The following is a 27,207-nucleotide window of genomic DNA, read 5'->3' as shown; positions in this document are numbered from 1 at the left end:
TAGATGCATCATCCTATGGACTTGGGGCATGTTTGCTTCAAGAAGGTAGACCAGTGTGCTACGCATCCAGATCACTTAACTCTGCTGAAGAAAAGGATGCGCAGATAGAGAAAGAACTGTTGGCAATTGTGTATGGATGTACCAAATTTCACCAGTATGCTTATGGCAAGAAAGTAAAAGTCCAAACCGACCACAAGCCTTTGGAAGCCTTGTTCAAGAAACCATTATTCCAAACACCACAGAGATTACAGCGAATGATGTTAAGGTTACAGCGTTATGACCTGCAGGTGGAGTATGAACCAGGCAAAAACTTGTTCATTGCAGACACTCTAAGTCGTGCTCCAGAAGAAAGCAATGAAACTGCAGCGAACACAAAGGATGAATTTGAGGTACTCACCCTTGAAAATATGTCAATCAGTGAAGTGAAATTGGAACAGTTTAAAGATGCAACAAGAAAAGATGCAACACTACAGAAGCTCAAGACCACAGTGAAAAGTGGATGGCCAGAAAGGAAGTCTCAAGTAGACCCTGAGCTTCGTGAGTATTGTAACATTAAGGAAGAAATTTCTGTGTGTGCTGATTTGCTAATGAGAAGTGACAAATTGATTGTACCTATTTCGCTCAGAGATGAGATGCTAAGAGTAATACACAGCAGCCACTTAGGCATCGAGAAGTGTAAACGAAGAGCCAGAGATATTTTGTTTTGGCCAGGATTGAACCAACAGATAGCAGATGTGGTATCCAAGTGCAATACCTGTAACATGTACAGAAATTCTCAAGCAAAAGAACCACTCAAGAGCCATGAATTACCTGAAAGGCCATGGAAAAAGATCGCAGTTGATTTGTTTGAACTTGACAAACAAGAATATGTGGTTATGGTTGATTACTACTCAAAATTCCTTGAGGTGTCACACTTGCCTAACAGTAAAAGCAAGACAGTGATTAACCACATCAAACCTCAGTTAGCAAGATATGGAATACCTGAGGTGATAGTCAGTGACAATGGTCCTGAGTTTAGTAGCCATGAGTTTGCAGAATTTGCTAAGGAATACGGCTTCAAGCATATTACCTCATCACCCAGATACCCACAGAGTAATGGTCTTGCTCAAAAGAGCTGTGCAAACAGCTAAGAACCTTATGAAGAAAGCAAAAGTTGAAAGAAAGGATTATCAGCTTGGGTTGCTTGACTACCGAAACACTCCAATTGAGGAAATTGGCCTCTCACCAGCACAGATGCTTATGGGACGTCGAACTAGAACCAAACTACCTACTACACCTGTATTGCTAAAGCCACTATATCCAACCGAAAACATCAAGGAAGGTCTCAGTCGTCGTGCAGAAATACAGCAGCAGTATTACAACCGAAATGCGAAAGTTCTGAAACCTCTGAATACAGGAGACACTGTTCGAGTTAGAAAGCCAGGACAGTAAACATGGACACTTGCGGTAGTTACCAGGGTAACCGAAGCGCCAAGATCGTACGTTGTTGACTCAGAAGGAGCAAGCTAACAAAGGAACAGGCGCGATTTGATTAAGACAACTGAAGCAACCAGTCAGCGGCAGGATCTAGAATAATCCAAAACCAACACCCCCAGTTCAGTCCATGATTCCGTGAGCTCTGAGAAAGTCAGTTCCAGTGGTCGAGATATCCGACTACCTGTTTGGTTCAAAGACTATGTGATCAATTAGTGAGAACATTTCATAAGTTGTTAACAGACTTTGTTGATATTAAGTGAACAGTGTGTCTGATGCAAGTCATGAACATTACGAATATTGTAGATTCGTTTATTTTGTTGCATGTAAGATTTTTGTTAAAGAAAGGGAGATGTTGTGAAATACAAGTCCTAGTCCCAGTCTCCATTTAGAGCACGTGTTCGCCGGTCTATGTATAGCCTCGATTTCATGTAATAAAATCAGAGTTGTAGTTTGTACAGCCATGTTGAATGTGTTCACTCACATTTCATAGAATACTAAAGCATAACATCCGTAGGCGAATAAAGAACATGATCTCGCTTGCACATATACTGACAGTCTTTGCTTTGTAAATGTATTGGCTTTACCAGGTTTACTCTCAATGTGACAACAGACGCTACATGCATGGATGGTAAATAATATTTAAGGGCAAACAAGTTAACAAGTTTTATACGAATAAAGTTACATCTACAAAGAAACTAAAAGAAAAACTAATAAAATCAATACAGCTAATGAAGAGTGAGTTCCTTGAAGAAGGACTCAAGATGTTGCCTTATGTAACAATTCTCAACCAATATGAACACAAAATTTACACATTCATAATTGCATTTCAACTTGAAGAATAATTTCATTTGTTTTTATATAAATAAATGTACCCTAAAACGTTACTTTTTCCGCAAAGACATACACATATACACAACTCCCATCAATTATAAATAAACGATGCCATAAATAACACTGATTTGTTTACAAACTTGTTGGTGGTAGAAGACGTGCTACATTTCTGTCGAATCTTCCATCCACATTTCCTCGTGGCTTGTAACGGGCCACTACATAGTGACGTCCGCCTCCAGAGGCAACACCCACCCCGAGCTCAGTAGAACTTCTCCAAACCACCTGTGTAAAATGAAGCCATGGTAGACTTGAATTGATTGCCGTTTGGTTACCGAAATTGTAGTTTGAAATTTCATTGTACCATTCTGTTACCACTTGACTGCAGTTGACGCATGAGGTTTCAGATGCATTACTACATATTGGTTGCGCTGGTGAGGTAAACACACGCCAAAGATTTTCTCCAAGATTTTGGCTGTTTAAGACGGCGACTTCGTGTAGCAGTGATTGGTTCTGAAGAAGAAATTGAGCCCAGGTTCTTGCCCCGTTGGCAATGTCTCTATTCCAGGCCATGGGTTGAAATGCCGAGTGCAGTGATCGAAAGTTATTGTGTGAGTCCAGACAATCTTGTTCAAAGAAAGACAGGCCAGCTGGTGAGATAATTTAACATGAACAATATTAACATGTCAGCTTCTATTAAATTGGTTTATATTTGCTGTGTGGTTTAAGATTAATACCCTAAATTCTGAAAGCTTCGTTGTGATCAAAGTACAGTCGAACCTCGATTCTGACTCGTGGGGACTGGGCTAAGTAGTCCAGATAATTGAGAGTCCGAATAATTGAAAGTATAAATATTAATGTGCGAAAAAGAAAACTGGATGATTAAACGAGAATACAACATTTAATAACATTACATTTAATTGGGTTCAAAATAGCAGTCAGCTGCTTTCTTGAGGAAGAAAGTGAATTTTCAATTCAGGAAGAGTTTAGTCTTGGATCTGATAATTAATATTCATGAAAAATTGGGGACCAGAGTAAGAAATCCGGATAATCGAGAAATCCTGATAATCAAGGTGCGGATAATCAAGGTTCGACTGTATCGTACAAAGCACATAAAGTTCTAATGAAATTCATGTCTAACAACCCAACTTAGATCGCACTCCATACACAAGAAGTAACACTATTCAATTTGTAATTGTCTCGCTGAGAATTGCACATCAGTTTGATGGAGGCGATGTAATTTTTTCAAAGGATAGGTGTTGTTTTTGTTTTATTGGTCCATTTGAAATTTACCATGGAATAAATGAAATTTCTCTTCTAAGGTGATATAAATGTTTTAGCTTTTACTCATGAATGTAATGAAACGAGTATGGTTATGGAAAGTGATATGCAAATTTTCAGTCGGTCGGTCGGTCGGTCGGTCGGTCGGTCGGTCGGTCGGTCGATGGGCTCTTAACTTTAATTTATGAATAATAATTTATGCATTAAATTATAAATTAATTTTCCTTGTTTTTTTTTAAACTTTTTGTTTCACACTTCTGAGGTTTGAACCGGCGACTCCTAACATCAACTATGGTTTTGAAGACCAAACCCCTAACCGCTTGACAACTTCGGCGTACTGATCATTTGGGCTGAAAATTAGCATATAGATTTCTTTGTGTTGTTGTTAGCCCGCTGACCGATACCGTAGGTTCAAAGTTTAATGGCTTGTATGTATAAAAGCTTCTTCGAATGGCTCGATTTATAGCTCTTAAGAATTTCACATGACAAATAGAAGAAATAATCTTAGAGAAAATATGAAAATCTTCGAAGCACTGAACTGATATTCCGTGTTTTGATGGAATTTTTAGATTTTCCAGGCACGAACTGTGGACTGCGACTGTGTTGGGTATTAAAAGGTTGATTTCAGGACAATTGTATGAATAAAGTCCAATTTTAGCAGTCTCTGAATGTTTTATAGTTCCAAGCGTATTGTATGATAATCGATAGTCATGATACGTAAATAATTTATCGTAAAAAAGCTCGCCAAACTGACGAATTTTGTTGCCTTTTAATAATATACTGTATAGTACTTGATTTGCATCTCTAATAGATTCATAAAAAAGGAGAAAGAAAAAAAAGACGTCGTATAAAATTGTAAAATAGATTGTCGTAAAAAAAAAAAAAAATAATCGTCCCCGCTGAGAATCGAACCCGGGCCGCTGGACTGGAGGGCCAACGCATTACCACTACACAACGCGTTAGCAAGCTTGCACTTTATGGTAGAAATTAGTGTTATATAACGAAGGCTTTTGAATGGATTACCCGCGTCCGCTGTAAACACAAGGAACCAACGTGATCATATCTCCCTTCAAACAACTTCTTTACTAACATGCCGCTCACAAAAAGACAGAATCATTTCATAGCTCTACACCAATAAATTTAGTATTCTCATTCACGAGTGGGCTAACAAAGCGCCTTTGATTACGTATAGGTCTTGGAGTTGAAAGAGACACTGAAATGTTATGCTGATACTTTACCTGGGCAAGGCTGTACGTTACATTGCTGCGTTTCGTTGCGAGGTCCTTGGCAGTCTAAACCATTGTTGATCGGTGGTGGATTGGTACAGTTCCGAAATCGAATTTGAGTTCCACCCGCACAAGGGGCACTGCAAGATCCCCAGGGACCCCACTCTGTAAAGTTTCCATCAACTTTATGCAAGGAAGGACAAAAAAGAAGAGAACTTTTGATATCATGTTTTAAAAATAAATGCTTAAAATGAAGAGAAAAGGTCGTTTTCCTTTGGTTTGCACGAGTAAGCAACTCGATTCCAATTTTATCCTTTCGTTAAGTCAACCATTCCAATTAAACTCTTTGGATTGCCGGGTTTTTTTTTAAATGTGTCTCGGTGACACCTTTTTAATCTCTTACTTGAAAGGTTCTCTATGTTTGAATACAAATGAAAGGGTACTATCTTTACATCAATCAGCTTATTGCGTTCTTCTTTGAAGCAAAACAAGAAAGAGATGACCATCTCATTTAGGAAAATACGATCAGGCATATTCAACTCCAAATAACATTCAGACAAAATAAAGTGATTTCCTGTCAATTTAACACTGAACGTGTCACTAATTCTTTGGAAAAAAGTTCCAAAGTTGTATTCAACGGTTCTCTAGGCAACGTAACAGACGCATGTATGGCTGTCCGTAGTGGAATAAGGAAGCTGAGCTTGAAAGGGCTGTCTACCATATTTATGAAAAAAAGTAAACCTTTTACCTGGGCAAGGCTGTACATTACATTGCTGCGTTTCGTTGCGAGGTCCTTGGCAGTCTAAGCCATTGTTGGACGGTGGTGGATTGGTACAGTTCCGTAATCGAATTTGAGTACCACCCGAACAAGAAGCACTGCAAGGTCCCCAGGGACCCCACTCTGTAAAGTTCCCATCAACTGTAAGAAATTTAAAACATAAAAAGAGAAGAAAGCTTGTGATAGCATGTTTTAAATGCTTAAAATGTAGAGAATAGGTCGTACCCGGGGGGGGGGGGGGGACTCGCATATGAAAGTGACGGGGATGCTCGTCGTCTCGCTTAGGGGTGTAAATTTCGGACTTTTGGTCTCGCTTAGGGTGTTCCGGGAAAAAACGCCCAAAACGCCAATATTTTTAGCCATAATGGTCTCGTTTAGGGTTACACACAAAGAAATATACAAATATAAACTCCATTCTTAGTTTTTTGGTATCTTTTAGGGGTCAAGAAAGGCTTGAGCCACACCCAGATTGGTCTCTTTTAGGGGTTCTTTTAAAAATTTCCGACGAGCACCCCCGTCCGTTTCATATGGGAGTCCCCCCCCCCCCCCCGGGAGGTCGTATTACTTTAGTCTGCCCAAGTATGCAACTCGATTTCGATTTCATCCTTTCTTCCAAGAGTCAATTATTTCAATTTAACTCTCCCGATAGCTGGGGTGTTAAGAATGTATTTTGGCAAACAATGTTCGTATAAAACCTGTTAAAACAGGTTTTATACGAACAAAGTTACATCTACAAATAAAATAAAAGGAAAACTAATAAAAACAATACAGCTAATGAAGAGAAGTTCCTTGAAGAAGGACTCAAGACGTTGCCTTATGTATCAATTCTCAACCAATATGAACACAAAATTTAAACATTCATAATTTCATTTCAACTTAAAGAATAATTTCATTTGTTTTTATATAAATAAATGTACCCTAAAACGTTACTTTTTTCCGAAAAGACGTACACATTATACACAGCTCCCATCAATTATAAATAAACGATGCCATAAATAACACTGATTTGTTTACAAACTTGTTGGTGGTAGAAGACGTGCTACATTTCTGTCGAATCTTCCATCCACATTTCCTCGTGGCTTGTAACGGGCCACTACATAGTGACGTCCGCCTCCAGAGGCAACACCCACCCCGAGCTCAGTAGAACTTCTCCAAACCACCTGTGTAAAATGAAGCCATGGTAGACTTGAATTGATTGCCGTTTGGTTACCGAAATTGTAGTTTGAAATTTCATTGTACCATTCTGCTACCACTTGACTGCAGTTGACACATGAGGTTTCAGATGCATTGCTACATATTGGTTGTGCTGGTGAGGAGAACACACGCCAGAGATTTTCTCCAAGATTTTGGCTGTTTAAGACGGCGACTTCATGTAGCAATGATTGGTTTTGTAGAAGAAATTTAGCCCAGGTTTTTGCTCCGTTGGCAATGTCTCTATTCCAGGCCATGGGTTGAAATGCCGAGTGCAGTGATCGAAAGTTATTGTGTGAGTCCAGACAATCTTGTTCAAAGAAAGTGAGGCCTGCTGGTGAGAGAATTTAGAACATAATATCAATGAAACGATTTTTTTGTATCATTTTTCAGGGTTTAAGAGACAAGTCGAGTAGAATAACGACAAATTTGGTTCTTGTTTTTCACATGACATCATCAAAATGTTTAAGTCCAGAATCGCGAAACCCCTGATTTTTTATCCTTTACTGCCTATAAGACGTCCTTAAGGTCGCGCAGGACCCTTGAAATCATTATGTATGTATTTATTTAAAGATTGTGCACGAACTGCGACGACTGAAGCCGACAACAAACGAAATATTCATGACAATGTTTTTCTTCAAGTTCTTTGTACAAGTAATTAGACGGTATTGTTCTCAGCTTTGCGTACCGTGCGCTGAAACAAAGCGAATTATCATAATTAGATTCACAGCTGCGAATATAGCACAAGTCGGTTGTAAACATTGTCTCGGAAGGTCTTCGGAAGAAGAAAAACCTGCAATTTTGTGTCCAAGTTTTCTTCGCCTATATAGAATTTCAGGAGTTGATTTGCGAGGAACATGAACTTGGTGCACTCTATTGTGTTATGACAAGAGCGAATTTTGAAATTTCGTTCTCAAAATGAAGATAGCACGTTTCAAAGTTTAAATTTCACATTTTTACTCTCTTAGAAGCTATTAACTTCTAGCAGTTTTTGAAATCGAAAATTTCGTTCTTGTCATAACACAAAAGAGGTTATGATTCATCTCTAGGTTATACAATCATTTAATTCGGTGCGCTGTTGTAGCCGAAAACTTGGACACAAAATCGCATTATCTGTAGTTAAACTTTTAAGAGCCTGTAGCATTACAATAAACGGTTATCTCTGAGTAAAAGGACAATCATGATGTAATTCCATCATCCCTTAATATCCTTGATAAATTTTAGAGGAATCGATGTTCAAAATGTAGCGAATTAAAGCTTTACAAGATAGCACCCCGTCAAGAAATTTGGCTAATGAATTTATTAATGAGCAAGGGTCCTGTGCGACCTTAATATATATCTGAGTGAAGGTTTTCAGCTTGATCGCATCCACCGTCTTTAAGATATAACATTTTGAATTTCGGAGTTTCTTGCCACACGACATCAAAAAGGGCCGCCTGAAGGCTGTCAGGTATGCTTAAAAAATACCTCATCCTGTTATTTTTAACAATCTAAACAGTTGAGGTTTTACAAGAAGTGTTAATGTGAAAGTTGACGTGTTCATGAAGGTGAAGTGACCGCTTTTATAGCAGAAGTAAATGCCAGGTGTTTTCATTGATTTCCAGCAGCCGTGTTGGAGCCCCCTCACACGGACTCCAACATTGCGTTCCCATACTGTGCTCTCTAAATTTGTGTGGCACATGTCACTTCCCACTTGAGGTTGTTTTTGAAATTTTGAATCTAGAATCGCATTGCTAGGTGAATTCTCGCCATCTGATTGGTTTTCGAGGCGAGGTATTCAGAGTGGTATTGCGACTTGAAAGCGAGGTTGACCGATATTGCACCGTAGCAACGCGTAGCTTCACATAGCAACGTACGCAAAATTGGAATCGATTTATGTTTTTAAAACTATTTTCTCCTTTTACAAAGCAAAAACCTGACCGAAGTGAGAAAGCAGACGATTTTCCTTGTTTAATTTCAATTACGGCTTTCTTACGAGCAGCGGTTAAACATTTTCTTTCACCGCATGAGTAAAACGGAAAATATATATGTCCGTACCGTATGGACAAACTCGCGAGCAAATAGCAGTTACGCTTACACGACCACAGTAGAAACGCTCGCTAAAAGAAAGAAATACTACAAATTTCTCGTGTTAAAGAACAACTGTTTATTTTGTTGAAATAATGCGTTTGATAGTTTGGCAATAATGATGTGTTAGTGTTCGTACAATATATACAATCTACACGAAACGAAAGAAATAATGACAATTACTGTGCGCAGTAAACTCGATAAAAACAAAAAAAAGTTTTATAGAAATTGTTTTGCAGTGAAAAGCTCCAAACTTTCGATAAAGAATGACTTCTTACATTCTTTAACTGACACTCGCGATGCAAAAAGTGGTTTCTGGAAATCAACAAAACGGATACACAGCGAACCAGCGAGCTAATGTGCTTGCGAAGCGAGACCTGCTAATAGAGGGATTTTTTAAAAGCAGCCTTGCTATTTCTTAGAAATGGTCTGCAATGGACTTGGACATTTAACTTGTTTTACCTGGAAAAATTGTTATTTTAACTGACATACCTGTAGAATAGTTGTTATTTTATCTGGTGTAGTTATTATTTTACCTGGAATAGCTGTTGATGTAGGAGCTGTTGTTGTGGCTGGAGCTGTTGTGGCTGGAGCTGTTGTTGTGGCTGGAGCTATTGTTGTGGCTGGACCTGTTGTGGCTGGAGCTGTTGTTGTGGCTGGAGCAACCGTTGTTGTAGGTGGAGGTTCTGTACAGCATCAAAAACAAGATAAATGACAAATAATTTATACCAGGTAAAAATTCACCTTAGGTGATGGTTTAGCGCGTAAAACTGCGATTATTATCACTACAGCAAATCTACGAAGATAAATGAGTAAAAATTGACAAAAACATGATGAGTAACATGCGGACCTGTTGGGTATCTAGCGGACACGATGTAGTGCTTGGCAGACCTGTTGTGGTATCTGGTTGACCTGTTGTACCTGGTGGACCTGTCGCAGTGTCTGGATGTACTGTTGTAGTATTTGGCAGACCTATTGTAGTGCCTGGTTTAATCTTACGGTGAGATGATAGGAAACTTGTAAGTGGAAGCTGTTGTTATATCTGGGTGACATGTTGTAGTGTCTGGTGGGAGGAAAGTATACGAATCCTTGGCGAAACCTCAACCATTACAATCACATTAACATATCCCATATCTATATCATAAAATTATCGATTATATAGCGCGCGCTCTGAATGGATAGCTAGCTAGGTGTTGGCTTTAAACTCGATCAAATTCTTTTGAATGTTTCCATAACAGAACAATTTTGTTTACAAACCTGTTGGTTTAAGACGAGGTACATTTCTGGAGAATCTTCCTACTACATTCCCTCGTGGCTTGTAACGGGCCACTACATAGTGACGTCCGCCTCCAGAAGCCACACCCACCCCAAGCTCAGTAGAACTTCTCCAAACCAACTGTGTAAAATGAAGCCATGGTAGACTTGAATTGATTGCTGTTCCTGTATCGAAATTGTAGTTTGAAATTTCATTGTACCATTCTGTTACTACTTGACTGCAGTTCACGCATGAGGTTTCAGATGCATTGTTACATATTGGTTGTGCTGGTGAGGAGAACACACGCCAAAGATTTTCTCCAAGATTTTGGCTGTTTAAGACGGCGTCGTCGCGTAGCAATGTTTGGTTTTGAAGAAGAAACTGAGACCAGTTTCGTGCCCCTTGGGCAATATCTTCATTCCAGGTCATAGGTTGAAGTCCCGAGTGCAGTGATCGAAAGTTATTGTGTGAGTCCAGACAATCTTGTTCAAAGAAAGTCAGGCCTGCTGGTGAGAACATTTAGAACATAATATCAGTGAAACGATTTTTTGTATCGCTTTTTAGGGTTTAGAGACAAGCGTAGTCGGATTAATGTAAAAAAACCAAAACTGGAATTCAACAAAGTAGAGTAGAATAATGACAAATTTGATACAGTTGCAAAGTTTGAGGGTAAACATTGGTGATGATTACCGCCGCTTAGTTGGATGCGCAAAAGGGAAGGGATGGCAATACTGAGCTAACTTCTATACAGGTATCCGTTATTCAACCCACAGGCCTGATATCCTCCGTTTGTTTGGCCACCAGCTGCTAAAATATTCAACTTTCTTAGTACATTTGCTGTTGTTAACGTTAAATTCTTTAAGATGGGCTTTCTACTCAGTGTAATTAAAAAACAACAGTTGTTTACTTCTGTCAAAGCAACTAACCGATAGAAACGTCTTTGTGCAAAGTGTTTAAAACGAAAGGTTATGTATGGTCGAAAACATTTCAACATATTTGCATCTTGCTTGCTTCATTAAAATTAGAAAGGTGAGAAGGTGAGAAATCCGGCTGAGAATCCAAAAATATCTCGGCGGCGTGAAACATATACGTCACACGCAAAATTCGCCCCTGTTCGCATTCTACACGCGTGCATGCATTGATATTAAAGCCTTTCCGAGAAAAACAAAGTTGTGGGTGACGTCTTTCTTAGCAACGGATTGATTGACACAGCTTTGCACCGTTTCCCGGCACCGCTATACCGTCAAAGAAAAGTACCGGCTTTCTATTACCCCCCCCCCCCCCACCCTGGTTGAAGCATACGAAACGTTAAGTGTTTAAAATCCAAGTTTCTTTCCAACATGCGTTGACTTGTCATGTTTGTCACCGCAGTGTGGTTTTAATTTTTTCCACCGAGTAGTTTTTGAGTTATTAGCCGCAAAAGGTCCAAAATAGGGCATCTTTGTCCTCATATGACGATGCTATGGCAACGAATTTTGACGTCACAATGACCTCGATTTGTTCATTTGTGAACTTTGCACAAAAATGTACTAAAAGATTTTCCTAAACATTATTGGTATAGCTGCGGCTTGCTAATTCTGATTAAACTGTTACCAGGCACCTTAATCACGTTAATCACTAAGCCGCAGTAATAGTGGCAGTCAAAACTGGATTGTCCTACGTCATCGCTTTAATAATGAAGTGACACTTCAGAGTCGACTAAATGAAGTAGTTGTCGAATTTGTATTTTTTATCGCCACTCGAGTGGACTAGAAAGCCGTCTTTTTCTCCGAAATAAATACAATTAGTCGAGCACAAACCTTTTCCATATCCTCTTGGAACTAACCTCACTGATATCGAGTTTCATTTAATGAATATGGCACCGCAAGGCGTTGAAAAGGCACAGCGAACAAACTGGTTGGTAAGCGCGTCGTCGGTTGACGAGCAGCTCAATTTTGGCGGCAAGTCGAAATGTTTCCGCGAAAAAGTTTTCTTGTTTTTTCTTTTTTATCTTCGCACAACGTTTTCTCCGCAAAGGCAAGTATCCAAATTGAGCTGCCAAACTTGTGAACATCTATTTTCACAACACAATTAGGCTTCTTTTTCAGTACTGTGCCATGTACGTCACGACATTTTTTGCTGCGGAATTTCTTGTTGTGTGACACCGTTGCATCCTAAAAAAATTAACAAGTTCAAGTCGAATATATTACCTATATATATATTAATCGTGGTAACAAACACGCAAGCTTATTCTCGGGCTTACAACATTCAAAATGAACTTAGATTACTTTCCAGGCCAAAAAGTCTAACAATTCCACGAGTAACAAAATGGCACATTCAAAAGATTCAAGAAAACATTTTTTTTATCCCTATTCAACCACTTTTTGGATCAAACAAACTGACAGTTTGTTAGCGAAATAAATTACCTTGTATTGCATGACAAAGATGTATACGATTTCCGCTTGTTTTCACCACGTTCAGTCGCTAACTAAAATAAGAAAGTCTTCGTTCGTCCCTGGATGATACGTCTATTATGCTTTCCATGTCATTTTCAGTATCATTTCAATTTCAGGTACCCGTTTTAGCTATTTCTTCAAGCAACAGATGTATCTTGTGATCACAGTGCGACGGCTATTTTCCGTTTCTACTTTGCGAGCGTTCCGGCAAATCTTTGCGAGCATTTGGGCAATCCTTTGCGAGCCGCTTTGACCAAAATCGAGATTTTTTCTGGCACCGTTCACTAAATGCACATTAATATTCCTAGGTGCTACCAAAAAGAGGAGACTGGGTACTTGGGCTTGGAATACGGCACTCGGTATTGAAATGTAGTTCCTTGACGAATCCGTAATAAAATGGGCCGAAGAGAACAAAACGAGAAAAAGAGAAAGGCGGCAGCCAGATCATGTCAATCCATGGACAATTTTGTCCGCAAAATGCCACGCACGGACGAAAGTGATTTCGCTGGGAGCTGTTCTGTTTCTTAAAATACGTTTTGAATTTAAAAATGTACCAGAATTATTGTCGTTGTACCTTCACTTCTACCTGCCTTGTTTCCTAACAAACTGTCTTCAAAACGCACGAAATGCTGTCTGAGATAAGCTATGTTCTCAAAATTTTCAGGGGAGGATATCCCCAAACCCCACTACGTTCTCGCGCCTGCGGCGCTCGAGATTTCACGGCGGAGGCGCTAATGCGCACCTCCCCATGCAAAATCCTGGCTACCGGCCTGGGGAATTTTTTTTCGACCCGAAACACCCGGTGGGACCTCGCTCAGAATCCATGTTTTTTGTCCCTTCCCATGTTTCTATAAAAATCCATTTCAGTCGTAAAATAATCTCTTATTACCAAGCGTACTCGAAACCGTACTGGGAGAATAATCCGGGTCCTCGGTCTTTTCTGTACAGATCTCTGGCCGATAATTATATACTCTAAAGTTCCGGTTATAAGCCCTGGACCTATACAACTTCGTAAGGGGTTTTGTGTAGGCTTATACAAGCGGAGTGGCGTATATCCGGGAGGGCTAATAAGCGGAATAAAAAAACGTTTCCAAACGAGGCACGGGAGTGTTGATCGAAATACGTCTTTAAGTTAACAACGCATAATAAAGCGACATTTAGCCCTGTTCAGTACTGTCATCCGGCAGAGGGGGGGGGGGGGTGGGGGGGGGGTTATATCTGGGGGGGGGGCTTATAATCGGATGTACTTTTTTGTTTCCAGGTAGATGGGCCTATAACCGGGGGGGGGGGGCTTATTAGCAGGGAGGCTTGTAACCGGGATTTTACAGTATTATAATTGAAAATATGTTATCCTTGAGTAACGTAAAGAAAAATGAAAGACTTTTATCGATAATGTTAACATTTCATCATTAAGTCTCTGAATTCCCACGGTGTTTTCAAGCGAGGTACTAAAGCTTAAACAGATTTAAATCGCCAAAGTCACTTACCTTGGCCCAGTGACGTCTGACATGAAAATGAGAACAGGAGCAAGGCTAAAAACAACATATTTGACGGCATAATGAAGCTTCCCGGGCTTACACAACGGTAAAATTGAAACTTCTGCTTAGAATACTGAAAATAACCTTTTCAGCTGATTTTTGAAATTAACTGGAACGAAATTTCAAAGCTTGTTTTAAACGGAATAACGATATAGCTTCCTGAAGCAAACGAAGAATGAGGGTTCTCTACAAGGATTTTACCTAAACACTCTCCACCGTATGTATAAATAGAAATTGAGCACATCGGTTTGGGAGTTGCCATGGCAATTGAGAATGTTAATGGACTCTTCAGGCGTATCTTATCACTTATATATATCGGCTACGAATGATATTAGAAGTATTTAATTCCTGGTTAATATTAGCCTGCATCGCATGACACGTTGGGCTGTAACGCACTCTAGGTCAATATCACTTTTATCCTTTTTTTCTTCTTAAGCTTTTGTTGCAGTTAAGTTACGATTTTAAGTTGTTTCTCAATTGTAATATTAGTATTGTATCAGTGTATTTCTTTTATACTGACTTATTTACTAAGTAGCGAAGACATAGTTTGTATACACATAACAATGTTCTCTCATCTTGGTAAATACACAATATAATTATGTATTTCAATCAGTAGGCACATGTGAATAAAGGTGGATGTCCACTGTCGCGTAAATATTTACGTACGTCGTGCCTTAAAAAACGTACGTTGGCAAATTTCTACTCTCGCGTAAAAAGTTATAAAAAGCGTTCCTTTTTCTACGTGCGTTGAATGTACGTAAAGGTGGATTTTCACTGTCGCGTTTTTGTCCTCGTACGTTCACATACGTGAAAATTATAAACGGACGTAAAAATAAAATTTTACGCGTGTGATTGCGTTCGTTGACTTTACGTTGTCCAATTTTCAATGCCAGGTTTTTTTCTTGGTATTTACTTACGATACCCGCACGTATAAGCACGTAGCGATCGTGAGGGGTTTCGCATAAGTTGAACTGAGTTCAGCTTTTTTCGCGGCTGTCTGCGGTTACCCAGCCATTTAGCCAATCATACTTTTGGATTTTGTCACATGACAACACTTGCCATGTCGACGCCATTTTGTTTTAAATCGCCGTCGACGTAAACACGGGAAAATATTCAGATGTAGAAGCACTTCTTGTAGATGAAGTTCGAAACCAAATTACAAGAATGGGGTGGTGAAAGAAAACTCCAGGCGTCAGGTCACGGAGACTGAATCAGGGAGCCGAGAAGGCCTACTCAAATCTTGATGGTGTCTTTCGGAAGAATTTATAAAATGACTCGTGGTCATATTAACGCATTTCTTTTACTGGGATGTGGTATTCACCCACTTGATGACGGTTTAACAGTCTTTCGGTAGATTTCCTTGTCGCGCAAATATTTACGTGTGTAAAACGTGCGTTTACAACATACATTGGCAAATTTTTGATTTGCCTGCCGCCAAAGTAGTGGCACCCGCTGTACACAAGGATTTCCTTCCTTTTTTACCTACGTACGCAAAGACGTAAGAGAAGACAAAAATTCCGCAAGAGATATTGGGTAAGAAAGATAAACCGTTATCAGAACTGTTTACCCACAATCTCCTTGCTTTTTGGAGCCAAAATTTAGGATGGCAGGCATTTACGTACGTTCAACGCACGTAATAAAAGAAATAATTTTTATAACTTTTTACGCGGGATAGAAAATTTGCCAATGTACGTTGTAAACGCACGTTTTACACACGTAAATATTTGCGCGACAAGGAAATCTACCAAAAGACTGTTAAACCGTCATCAAGTGGGTGAATACCACATCATAGTAAAAGAAATACGTGAATATGACAACGAGTCATTTTCTAAATACTTCCGAATGACACCATCAAGATTTGAGTAGGCCTTCCCGGCTTTCCGATTCACGGCCTTCGTGACCTGACGACAGGCATTTTCTTTCACTACTGCGTTCTTCTAATTTGGGTCAGTAGTCAGTTCCATATTGCTGGAAGTTTTCGAACTTCATCTACAAGAAGTGGTTCTTTATCTGAATATTTTTCGATGTTTACTTCGACGGTGATTTAAAACAAAATGGCGTCGGCATGGCATGACAAAATCCAAAAGTATGATTGGGTAAATCACCGGGTAACCGCAGACAGCCGCGAAAAAAGTTGAACTCAGTTCTACTTTTGCGAAAACCCTCACGATCGCAACGTGCGTAACGTACGTAAATACCTAGAAAAAATCGTAGCATTGGAAATTGGACAACGTTAAGTCAACGAACGCAACCACACGCGTAAAATTTCATTTTTACGTACGTTTATAATTTCACGTACGTGAACGTGCGTGGACAAAAACGCGACATTTTTACCCAATATCTCTTGCGGTATTTTCTTCTTCTCTTACGAGTCTCTTACGTCGTTTCCATGATTTAAAAGTAAAAGGAAACGCTTCTCTCCAGCAGGTGCCATTACTTTGGCGGCAGGGAAATCAAATTACCCGCGATCTCCTTGCTTTTTGGTGCCAAAACTCAGGATGACGGGCATCTACGTACGTTCGACGCACGTAAAAAAGACACGCTTTTTAATTATGGGTTAGAGACTGTTGTGAGTCTTTTGTTGACAAATACACGCACGCGCTGGCCGCACAATGAACTCGAAATTTTCAATACTGCACGAGGCGTAGCCGAGTGCAGTATTGAAAATTTCGAGTTCATTGTGCGGCCAGCAAGTGCGTGTATTTGTCAACAAAACACGAACTAACAGTCTCTAACCCTTTTAATATACAATCTGAGTACACTGCAAGAAAAACACAATTCACCGAACTTTGAACTAGACTTTTAATGAATAATAATAATAAGAATTTGAGTAGTACATAATTATACATGCAGGCTGTAAAGATCAATAATACAGGAATCTAAAATAAGCTGAAAAATAAATAAAGCTCAAAATGGTCCATTAAATTGTTCTTTAGCTGGAGTCGTTCATAAATACAGTCAGCGAGAAGCTTGTTCAAGGTGAGCCGATCGCTTTTACAATTATTGCAAGCCAGCAAGTCAATCGCACACAAAAAATTCAGCTTCAGTTTACCTTTGAAAATGAAAACACTCCAGGTTGTTTTCTTCTTGGTATTTTTTGGTATTGAATCGTTGATAATTTGAGGAATATCTTTTTCTTCCACTTTTGCAAGCCTTGAAGCTGAAGACATTTTCAATAATGCACGATTTTTGTGCATTATTGTCAATACTGCACTGTCGGAGTTTGCTGACGACAGGTAAAGGAAAATCACGTGATCGATTTTAACCAATGGCGCGCGTGGATTTTGGACAGTGAACGAAGATTGTATATTAATACCTTTTAGGCGACAGTGGAGATTTGCGAATGTACGTTTTTAACGCACGTTTTACGTACGTAAATATAAATAAGAAACAAGGCAAATTCTTTACAAAACCATCTTACTTCAATTCAGATGGGATATTTGAGTTATCACTGTTAGAGTGCTTCCCTGCAGGTCGGTAATCAGAAGACTAATAACTCACGGTATTTCCAACAGAAGTTGCTGAATGGTCTTTATTACATGTGCCTATGTGTATCATTATAAAGTACTCAACATTCAGGCTTTTATCATATAAGGATGCTATCTAAAAGAAGAAAGGTACCCTGGAAATAACTTTATTCTTTTAAGTGATTTAATTGCCTGGAACAAACCAATGGAATGGTGAGCGTTTTCTCTATAAGTAAATAATTTTTAAGTGCAGTTTGTTTTGTTAAAGGGACAGTGTCACCAAGATTTAGAAAAATTTGAAAATCCCATGAAGGTGTTGGTATGAATTGTAAATCCATTCATAGTGCACGTGGCCTGGCCTTGCTAAAACCTACTTTACAAGTCTGACAGACTACAAGTTTGACAGTTTTAATTACTTGAAAAAAAATCTCTTTTAAGAGATTTTTTTTAAAAAAACCATTGATTGCCGTTTATATACAACTTGGAGAATGATTTCATGCCTTTCTTTTGTTGTTTAAAGGTTATTTTGCTTAACAATGAGAGTGTCCTCGTAATTCTAGAATATTTTACACGAAAACTTAGAAGATTTCTCGTGATACTGTCTCTTGAATTTATGTACAAAGAAATATAAACATTTCTCAACAAGGTATCACTTCTATTATTAAATTGTTTCCTTCAAGTATAAAAATGTTTACATCGCAAATATATGATACTTACTTTAGTAGTCAACTCTCTCTAAGACAGACACCGTCAGGGCCGGCGGAGGTGTCTGAAAGTCGAGTCGAGGAAGCGTGACATAAAAGTTAAAACATTTTTATTAATCAAAAGCTTAAACACGAGCGACGGCTAAACATAACAATTGAAAGTGCAAAATTTCGCGGACTGAAGCTTTCAGAAGACGTATAACGTAAATTTAAAAACAGTATGTTTATTAGCTTTCATCAATGTCACTGACAATAAATAATTCGCCGTTTTGAAATCCGTTTCTGCTCAAACTCACCGCTTTCCTACTGATTTCTGATCGCGAAGTCTTGTAGTTCGGCAGCTGGAATTTCTTGATTTCCCTCCCTTCGTCTGACTTTCCACAAGCAAGAAGCTCTTTTGAATAATTTCAAGTCATGTGAAGTTTTCTTCTTCGCGTTAAAAGCTTTTATTTTGACTTCAGTGAACTTTTTTACGAATCGCCGGATAGCTCGCCATTTCCAACCGGCGTTTGGCAGTTTTGAACAAATAACAGTGCAAAGGCGGGAAATGACGTCATCGATATCCTCACTAGTGAGGATATGGAAAATACGCCACTACAGTCCCGGATGCAGTTTCGTATGAATTTTACGAGTGGTCTATTTTCCAGTAAAACACCTGCGGCTATATAATAAAAAACCATCTTACTATAATACAATAAGTTAAATACCTTTCATTTCCCTTTTTTTACACTTGAGACAGAGCAACCCTACGTTTCACAGTGACTATTAAAAAGATCTAGAATCTACAATTTGTTGAACACCACTGTCACCAGGGCATTCACCTTCTGTTTTTCTAACTCTCCGATCACCGACTCTTCCACATATACCTCTACCGCGGAGAAAAATCCAAAATCTGAACAAGGATTCTAAGTCCATTGCGAGCAAGAGTGACATTCAAACATGAAATATCAAAGTAAACTTGCCTCCTGCACCGCCATGTTTATTACGCTATTCACGTGAGATCCAGATCCACTTGACCACCTCGTCTTGAAATTTACACAATTCGGTTTTCGCAGTGATGTTTACAACTTGGATTTTTACTGAAAAAAAATCCGAGTTGTAAATTTTGAAATTTACAAAACTTGGATTTTTGCAGTGAAAAACCGAGTTGTAAAGTTTGAATTTATACAACTCAACGTATAAGGTATAAGTGGCATGTGCACTACTTACAGCGAGGAACTTAGCTTGATCCGTTTAGAATAAAACACTATCAAACACCTGATTTTCGAGGCATTTAGATCTCTTTTCACATGGAATTATACGTGATGTCATCGCAGGCGTGGATATCCCAGATAATTAAAAACTTATCGACTGCAAGGTAAAAATTCTAGATTTTTCCCGCTATTGAAAAGAATAGGTGGCTTCCTCGCTAAGGCTCGCCAGCAAAACACACCGTCGTTTTTTTGTTGGCGAGCCTTTGGTGGCTTCCTCGCTAAGGCTCGCCAGCCGCCTATTCGTTACAATAGTGGGAAGAATCCAGAATGTTGAAGAAATGGTCTCTTTTAGAGGTCATAAAAGCTCGAGACACGCCCAGATTGGTCTCCTTTAAGGGTGTAGACGAGCATCTCTGTTCCTTTTATACGGGTGTTTCTCCCCGGTCCTACTTTATAACACTCAGAATCTACTGAATATAAGAATAGTGGCAACTGCCATTCACTTTGAAATGTGAAAGCTCTCATTAATGATTATGCCAGTTGCTCCAAATTCACTTCCAAGCCTGGATTACATGCAATTCCTTTTAAAGCTATAACATCTCAGTTTATTTTCATTTGGGTATTCCGGGGGGGGGGGGGGGGGTGGTGGAAAGAAACTTTCTTTGTTACACGACTCAAAAATGCGGCATAGCGGTAACAGGCAACAAACTTTGCGCAGTAGCTATCGAATGGTTGCTAAGGGCGTAGTGAATAGCTTGACAAAGTTCATTGTTTAGCTCGCATATATAGGTCTTGACCGTGCACAAAACACAAAAGCAATTTGCATTTTGTTTCCTCTTTTGAAGTTGGCCCGACATCAAAAAAACAAACAGTGATAACGGTGACCAGTCTGGCAAAAGTAAGGCTTGCGAATTATGTAATGTTTAATAATTGAGCAGCAGTATTTTATCAAGTTTAAAACACTAGGCGCGGCCGAGTGTTTTAGACTTGATAAAACACGAACTGCGAATTTATTGAATGGCATAAAAATCTTCTGATGTAGATCAACTCATTCTTGCACCAATATTTAGATTTGGGGTTATTTTGGCCTAGAAAATTGGACGTAAAGTTTAGCCGTGACTTTTTCAGATATAAAGACACTCATTAAACATAAACTTCTTTTGTATTTTCTTTATGAATTATTAATGAGTTTTTTTAACTAATTAAAATAACCCGGAGACTCTGAAATGATTTACCATTTTTTGGTTGTTTTAACATTTAAAAATGTCAATCGTGAAAAATTCTTCTCTTGTTATTCCACGCCGCCAAAACATTCTCAGTGACGTTAAACATCAGGTGAAAAACCTGGCTGAAATGCAAAGAAAACATCTCAGCGGCTTGAAACATCAAACGCAAAAACCGCCACTATTCGCATTTCACACGCACGCAGTCATTGATATTTAAATATTTCTGAGTAAAACAAACTTTGGGTGACGTCTTTCTTAGCAACGGCTTGATTGACACAGACTTGCACCGTTTCCAGGTACCGCAATGCCGTCAAAGAAAAGTGCCGCTTTTCTCCCCCTGAGGTATTCCTTTCGTCTTTGCTGCCTAAAGCCTGGTTTTCACTAGCGACGCAAGTACAAGCGCAAGCACAAGCGCAAGAATAACAGCTCTTATTTCACCGTGAAAACGGCTTCGACTAAAGCAAAAGCACAAGTGCATTGCAGTTTTATGCTTGTGCTTGTGCTTGCGGCAACCACAAGAACAAGGATCAAAAATTGTTCTTTTTGGGTGATTGCGCTTATGCTTGCGCTTGTGCTTGCTTCGCTAGTGAAAACCGGGCTTAAGGAACTCGGTAATGAGAAACATTACAGGTCTATTCTTCGGAAGCGAGGCTTGGGGCGAAATTTGCTAGTCTGATGTAAATATGTATAAGGGCTTGCTACTACATTAGTTTACAGTTTAGAAAATTAGTTCGTTATCCCAGGAAACCCTGTTTCTTCGAATTCTGGAGCCAACTGACGCAGAATAAATTCCGATGATATTCTGTCTTGTATGGCCAGCCGACGTGACGTTCCTCTGCGTCGCCTACAAAAAAAACACAGGAAGTGAAAGTGTAATAAAGAACAATGTGGTAAGTTTAATTACAAAAATAGTGCTAGATCGACATGCATTCAATTCACCTAAACAGATTCATTTTAGAAGACTCACTTTAAATAGTTTTAGTTAGATGTCCCCTATTAACAGTGGGAGTCTCCCACTGCTAGATGTAAGAGACACATTAATAAAGTGTGATGATCATGACGATGATGATGATGATGATGATGATGATTATTATTATTACAGATCATCGATATATATAGAAAAAATGTGCGCAATACAAGAATATTCCTCGTTTAAAATAAAGATAGATTATAGCAATAAGAACAAAAGGTGTTAACACTTGTAATTAATTCACACTTTTTCGTGCAGTCGTTATCCAATTAGAAGCCGGGGACAGCTTCCACTTGACTTCTGATAAGATCGAATCTAATCTGCACGGAAGAATGTAAAATAATTTTGAGTCCCTTGTAGATATAGATTTTTCTTAAAAAAATGAATTTTCGACCTGTTGAGAGAAGAAGTAGAAGTTGAAAAAAATATTTCCAACTACAAGAATTGTCTGAGCCCACGGTTTTCGGCAGCGACGTTGCTAAGCAACATAACGTATCCATATTGCGTCATGCTGGCACGTGCTTTTTTAGGATTTGTTTATAAAATACCTTTTCTTTAGGAAGATTTGCCAAAACGGCACTTGTCTTTTTCACCTGTTCAAACGAAAATAGTTAATTAAAAATTGTATTTGCATAAAACTTTTGATTGGTTACCTGTAAACAATGACGACAACGGTCACCATGACAACAGTAACGGCAAGAGATACACCAATTATGATCCACTTCACCCGGGATTCACGAAGCGGAGGGGTGTGTTCATCCACTTGATATGCTCGGATGTTGTAAACTTTCTTATGGATCCCGGATGACACTGCTGTTGTTGACAGTTTCACAGCCCGCAGTAACGCTTCCTGAGTCATGATGTAGTTTTCTTGCTCGTTGGGATGCAGGGTGACGTAAAAAGCTACGACCAGATCAGAGTGTTGTTTTCGAGGAAAGTCTTTTAAAAGACGAACACTTGCTGACATGTTACCACTGTTAATCGATCTATGTCAAATTGTTAAAAAGAATGTTAAATATTTGTTACAGCGCTTCTATTGATACGTGTTGTGTTTATTGTATGATGCAATTAGAGAGTCACGGGTAATTAAGGGTAAACGCGCTTTCGAGCTTAACTAGCAGTCACTGCCGAAGCTCATCTCAGTAGCTGTAGCATGAGACAAATAAGATGCTAGTACAACGCTAGGTTAAAGTTAAATATAATTTTTTCTTTGAACAATGATTAAGTTAAACGTTTCCTTGAACACTAATACCCTTTGGGGAAACGAGAAAACAGATTGGTCACGGAATCACTTTCCATCAAGTCTTCTGAACTCCTTTAAGAATTAAAAATTGCCCATCCAGAACTTAAGACAAGTATTTAAAGGTAATAAAACGCCGTTTAGCGTTGGGATTTAAGTGTCTTAGTAGAGGTATTCCTGATTATATCAGGGTGGGTAGATGACGTCTTCCGCCCAATGTGGGCGGTCGGTCGATTGAGCCATCTGTGTTAACCGAGAAAACGCGCGACAAAAATCTGTGGTATCAAGGGTAGTTAGTTAAATTCAGGCCTTACGAGATGACCAAACTCACCTCTTATTTACTTTAGAATAATAGCAGTTTTCTTGTTCGCAATAATCTACAACGACCTGGGCAATAACTTCCTTAAAACGCTGAGAAAGAACATCGTCCCACTATGAAAGGAAAGTATAAGAATATAATAAATGTGTGGTTTTCTTTATCTCTTTTTTCTATTTACTATGTGCAATTTTAATTAAGTTCTAAAAAACCTTACTGATGATTATCTACTAAAAAATATTGACATAATTACAATAAATGGTAATGTTAAAAGAAAATATGAAAAAAAAATGCCTTCGAAAGTGTGTAATGGAATGTCCAAAACAGACCTATATGAGTCTCATAAACTTGGTCTTGTATATTTTGTAACGGTATTATTTACCTCAACTAAATTGGCATTCTTTATCGTCATGACAGCAGCATTGTTGACGGCATCTTCCGGAACCTGATCTGTAGTAGTGCCTGGTGGACCTGTTGTAGTATCTGGTGGAGCTGTTGTAGTATCTGGTGGAGCTGTTGTAGTGCCTAGAGGACCTGTTGTAGTGCCTAGAGGACCTGTTGTAGTGTCTGGTGGAGCTGTTGTAGTGTCTGGTGGACCTGTTGTAGTGTCTGGTGGAGCTGTTGTAGTGTCTGGTGGAGCTGTTGTAGTGCCTGGTGGAGCTGTTGTAGTTCCTAGCGGACCTGTTGTAGTTGCTGGTGGAGCTGTTGTAGTATCTGGTGGAGCTGCTGTAGTATCTGGTGGAGCTGATGTAGTGTCTGGTGGAGCTGTTGTAGTATCTGGTGGAGCTGCTGTAGTATCTGGTGGAGCTGTTGTAGTGTCTGGTGGACCTGTTGTAGTATCTGGTGGAGCTGTTGTAGTGTCTGGTGGACCTGTTGTAGTATCTGGTGGACCTGTTGTAGTATCTGGTGGAGCTGCTGTAGTATCTGGTGGAGCTGTTGTAGTGTCTGGTGGACCTGTTGTAGTATCTGGTGGACCTGTTGTAGTGTCTGGTGGACCTGTTGTAGTGTCTGGAGGACCTGTTGTAGTGTCTGGAGGACCTGTTGTAGTATCTGGTGGACCTGTTGTAGTTCCTAGCGGACCTATTGTAGTATCTGGTGGACCTGTTGTAGTATCTGGTGGAGCTGTTGTAGTGTCTGGTGGACCTGTTGTAGTATCTGGTGGAGCTGTTGTAGTGTCTGGTGGACCTGTTGTAATATCTGGTGGACCTGTTGTAGTGTCTGGTGAACCTGTTGTAGTATCTGGTGAACCTATTGTAGTAACTGGTGGAGCTGTTGTAGTATCTGGTGGAGCTGTTGTAGTATCTGGTGGAGCTGTTGTAGTGTCTGGTGGACCTGTTGTAGTGTCTGGTGGACCTGTTGTAGTGTCTGGTGGACCTGTTGTAGTGTCTGGTGGACCTGTTGTAGTGTCTGGTGAACCTGTTGTAGTGTCTGGAGGACCTTTTGTAGTGTCTGGTGGACCTGTTGTAGTGTCTGGAGGACCTTTTGTAGTGTCTGGTGGACCTGTTGTAGTGTCTGGTGGACCTGTTGTAGTGTCTGGTGGACCTGTTGTAGTGTCTGGTGGACCTGTTGTAGTGTCTGGTGGACCTGTTGTAGTGTCTGGTGGACCTGTTGTAGTGTCTGGAGGACCTTTTGTAGTGTCTGGTGGACCTGTTGTAGTGTCTGGTGGACCTGTTGTAGTTGCTGGTGGAGCAGGTGTAGTATCTGGTGGACCTGTTGTAGTGTCTGGTGGAGCTGTTGTAGTGTCTGGTGGACCTGTTGTAGTATCCGGTGGAGCTGCTGTAGTATCTGGTGGACCTGTTGTAGTATCCGGTGGAGCTGCTGTAGTTCTGGTGGACCTGTTGTAGTGTCTGGCGGACCTGTTGTAGTATCTGGCGGACCTGTTGTAGTATCCGGTGGAGCTGCTGTAGTATCTGGTGGAGCTGTTGTAGTATCTGGCGGACCTGTTGTAGTATCCGGTGGAGCTGCTGTAGTATCTGGTGGACCTGTTGTAGTGTCTGGTGGAGCTGTTGTAGTATCTAGCGGACCTGTTGTAGTATCCGGTGGAGCTGTTGTAGTGTCTGGTGGACCTGTTGTAGTATCCGGTGGAGCTGCTGTAGTATCTGGTGGACCTGTTGTAGTATCTGGTGGACCTGTTGTAGTTCCTAGCGGACCTATTGTAGTGTCTGGTGGACCTGTTGTAGTGTCTGGTGGACCTGTTGTAGTGTCTGGTGGACCTGTTGTAGTGTCTGGTGGAGCTGTTGTAGTATCTGGTGGACCTGTTGTAGTATCTGGTGGAGCTGTTGTAGTATCTGGCGGAGCTGCTGTAGTGGCTGGTGGACTTGTTGTAGTATCTGGTGAACCTGTTGTAATATCTGGAGGACCTGTTGTAGTATCCGGTGGAGCTGCTGTAGTAACTGGTGGACCTGTTGTAGTATCTGGTGGACTTGTTGTAGTATCTGGTGGACCTGTTGTAGTTCCTAGCGGACCTATTGTAGTGTCTGGTGGACCTGTTGTAGTGTCTGGTGGACCTGTTGTAGTGTCTGGTGGACCTGTTGTAGTGTCTGGTGGAGCTGTTTTAGTGTCTGGTGGACCTGTTGTAGTATCTGGTAGAGCTGTTGTAGTATCTGGCGGAGCTGCTGTAGTGGCTGGTGGACTTGTTGTAGTATCTGGTGAACCTGTTGTAATATCTGGAGGACCTGTTGTAGTATCCGGTGGAGCTGCTGTAGTAACTGGTGGACCTGTTGTAGTATCTGGTGGATCTGTTGTAGTGTCTGGTGAACCTGTTGTAGTATCTGGTGGACCTGTTGTAGTTCCTAGCGGACCTATTGTAGTGTCTGGTGGACCTGTTTTAGTGTCTGGTGGACCTTTTGTAGTGTCTGGTGGACCTGTCGTAGTATCTGGTGAACCTGTTGTAGTGTCTGGTGAACCTGTTGTAGTATCTGGTGGAGCTGCTGTAGTATCTGGTGGAGCTGTTGTAGTGCCTGGTGGACCTGTTGTAGTATCTGGAGGACCTGTTGTAGTGTCTGGTGGACCTGTTGTAGTATCTGGTGGACCTGTTGTAGTGTCTGGTGGACCTGTTGTAGTGTCTGGTGGACCTGTTGTAGTATCTGGTGGACCTGTTGTAGTGTCTGGTGGACCTGTTGTAGTGTCTGGTGGACCTGTTGTAGTGTCTGGTGGACCTGTTGTAGTGTCTGGTGGACCTGTTGTAGTGTCTGGTGGACCTGTTGTAGTGTCTGGTTGACCTGTTGTAGTGTCTGGTGGACCTGTTGAAGTGTCTGGTGGACCTGTTGTAGTATCTGGTGGACCTGTTGTAGTGTCTGGTGGAGCTGTTGTCGTATCTGGTGGACCTGTTGTAGTGCCTGGTGGAGCTGTTGTAGTGTCTGGTGGACCTGTTGGAGTATCTGGTGAACCTGTTGTAGTGTCTGGTGGACCAGTTGTAGTGTCTGGTGGACCTGTTGTAGTATCTGTAGGAACTGTTGTAGTATCTGGTGGAGCTGTTGTAGTATCTGTAGGAACTGTTGGAGTATCTGGTGGAGCTGTTGTAGTATCTGGTGGACCTGTTGTAGTGTCTGGTGGACCTGTTGTAGTATCTGTAGGAACTGTTGTAGTATCTGGTGGAGCTGTTGTAGTGTCTGGTGGACCTGTTGTAGTATCAGTAGGAACTGTTGTAGTATCTGGTGGAGCTGTTGTAGTATCTGGTGGAGCTGTTGTAGTAACTGGTGGAGCTGTTGTAGTATCTGGTGGAGCTGTTGTAGTGTCTGGTGGAGCTGCTGTAGTGTCTGGTGGACCTGTTGTAGTATCTGGTGGAGCTGTTGTAGTATCTGGTGGAGCTGTTGTAGTATCTGGTGGACCTGTTGTAGTGTCTGGTGGAGCTGTTAGTATCTGGTGGACCTGTTTAGATCTGTTGACGTGTAGTGTCTGTGGAGCTGGTGCTGGTGGACCTGTTGTAGTATCTGGTGGACTGTTGTAGTATCTGGTGGACCTGTTGTAGTATCTGGTGGAGCTGTTGTAGTATCTGGTGGACCTGTTGTAGTGTC

General features: G+C 40.4%; 2 protein-coding genes across 2 annotated transcripts in view; both read right to left on the bottom strand.

Moving 5' to 3' along the window:
- LOC144635423 (uncharacterized) overlaps nt 1-27,207 on the bottom strand; it is a 54,443-nt gene that overhangs the window by 16,857 nt on the left and 10,379 nt on the right. Inside the window, exons 6-9 of the mRNA XM_078494532.1 lie at nt 25,762-27,111; nt 25,027-25,299; nt 9,384-9,533; nt 2,448-2,954 (exon numbers count right to left, since the gene is read on the bottom strand). Of these exons, the coding sequence (XP_078350658.1) occupies nt 2,448-2,954; nt 9,384-9,533; nt 25,027-25,299; nt 25,762-27,111 (2,280 nt within the window). The remainder of the gene's footprint in view (nt 1-2,447; nt 2,955-9,383; nt 9,534-25,026; nt 25,300-25,761; nt 27,112-27,207) is intronic.
- LOC144635424 (uncharacterized) lies at nt 18,448-25,016 on the bottom strand (the record flags this gene model as incomplete). Its single annotated transcript, XM_078494533.1, has 4 exons — nt 18,448-21,509; nt 22,289-22,621; nt 23,207-23,307; nt 23,574-25,016. Coding segments are annotated over 4 exons (1,995 nt in total), but the record flags the coding sequence as incomplete, so codon positions are not given.

Source organism: Oculina patagonica, chromosome 13, assembly GCF_052425735.1.
Source record: "Oculina patagonica isolate OP01 chromosome 13, crgOcupat, whole genome shotgun sequence".
Classification (NCBI taxonomy): Eukaryota; Metazoa; Cnidaria; class Anthozoa; order Scleractinia; family Oculinidae; genus Oculina; species Oculina patagonica.
Note: the sequence above shows the minus strand (reverse complement) of the source record. Positions and strands in the feature narration are given on the sequence as shown.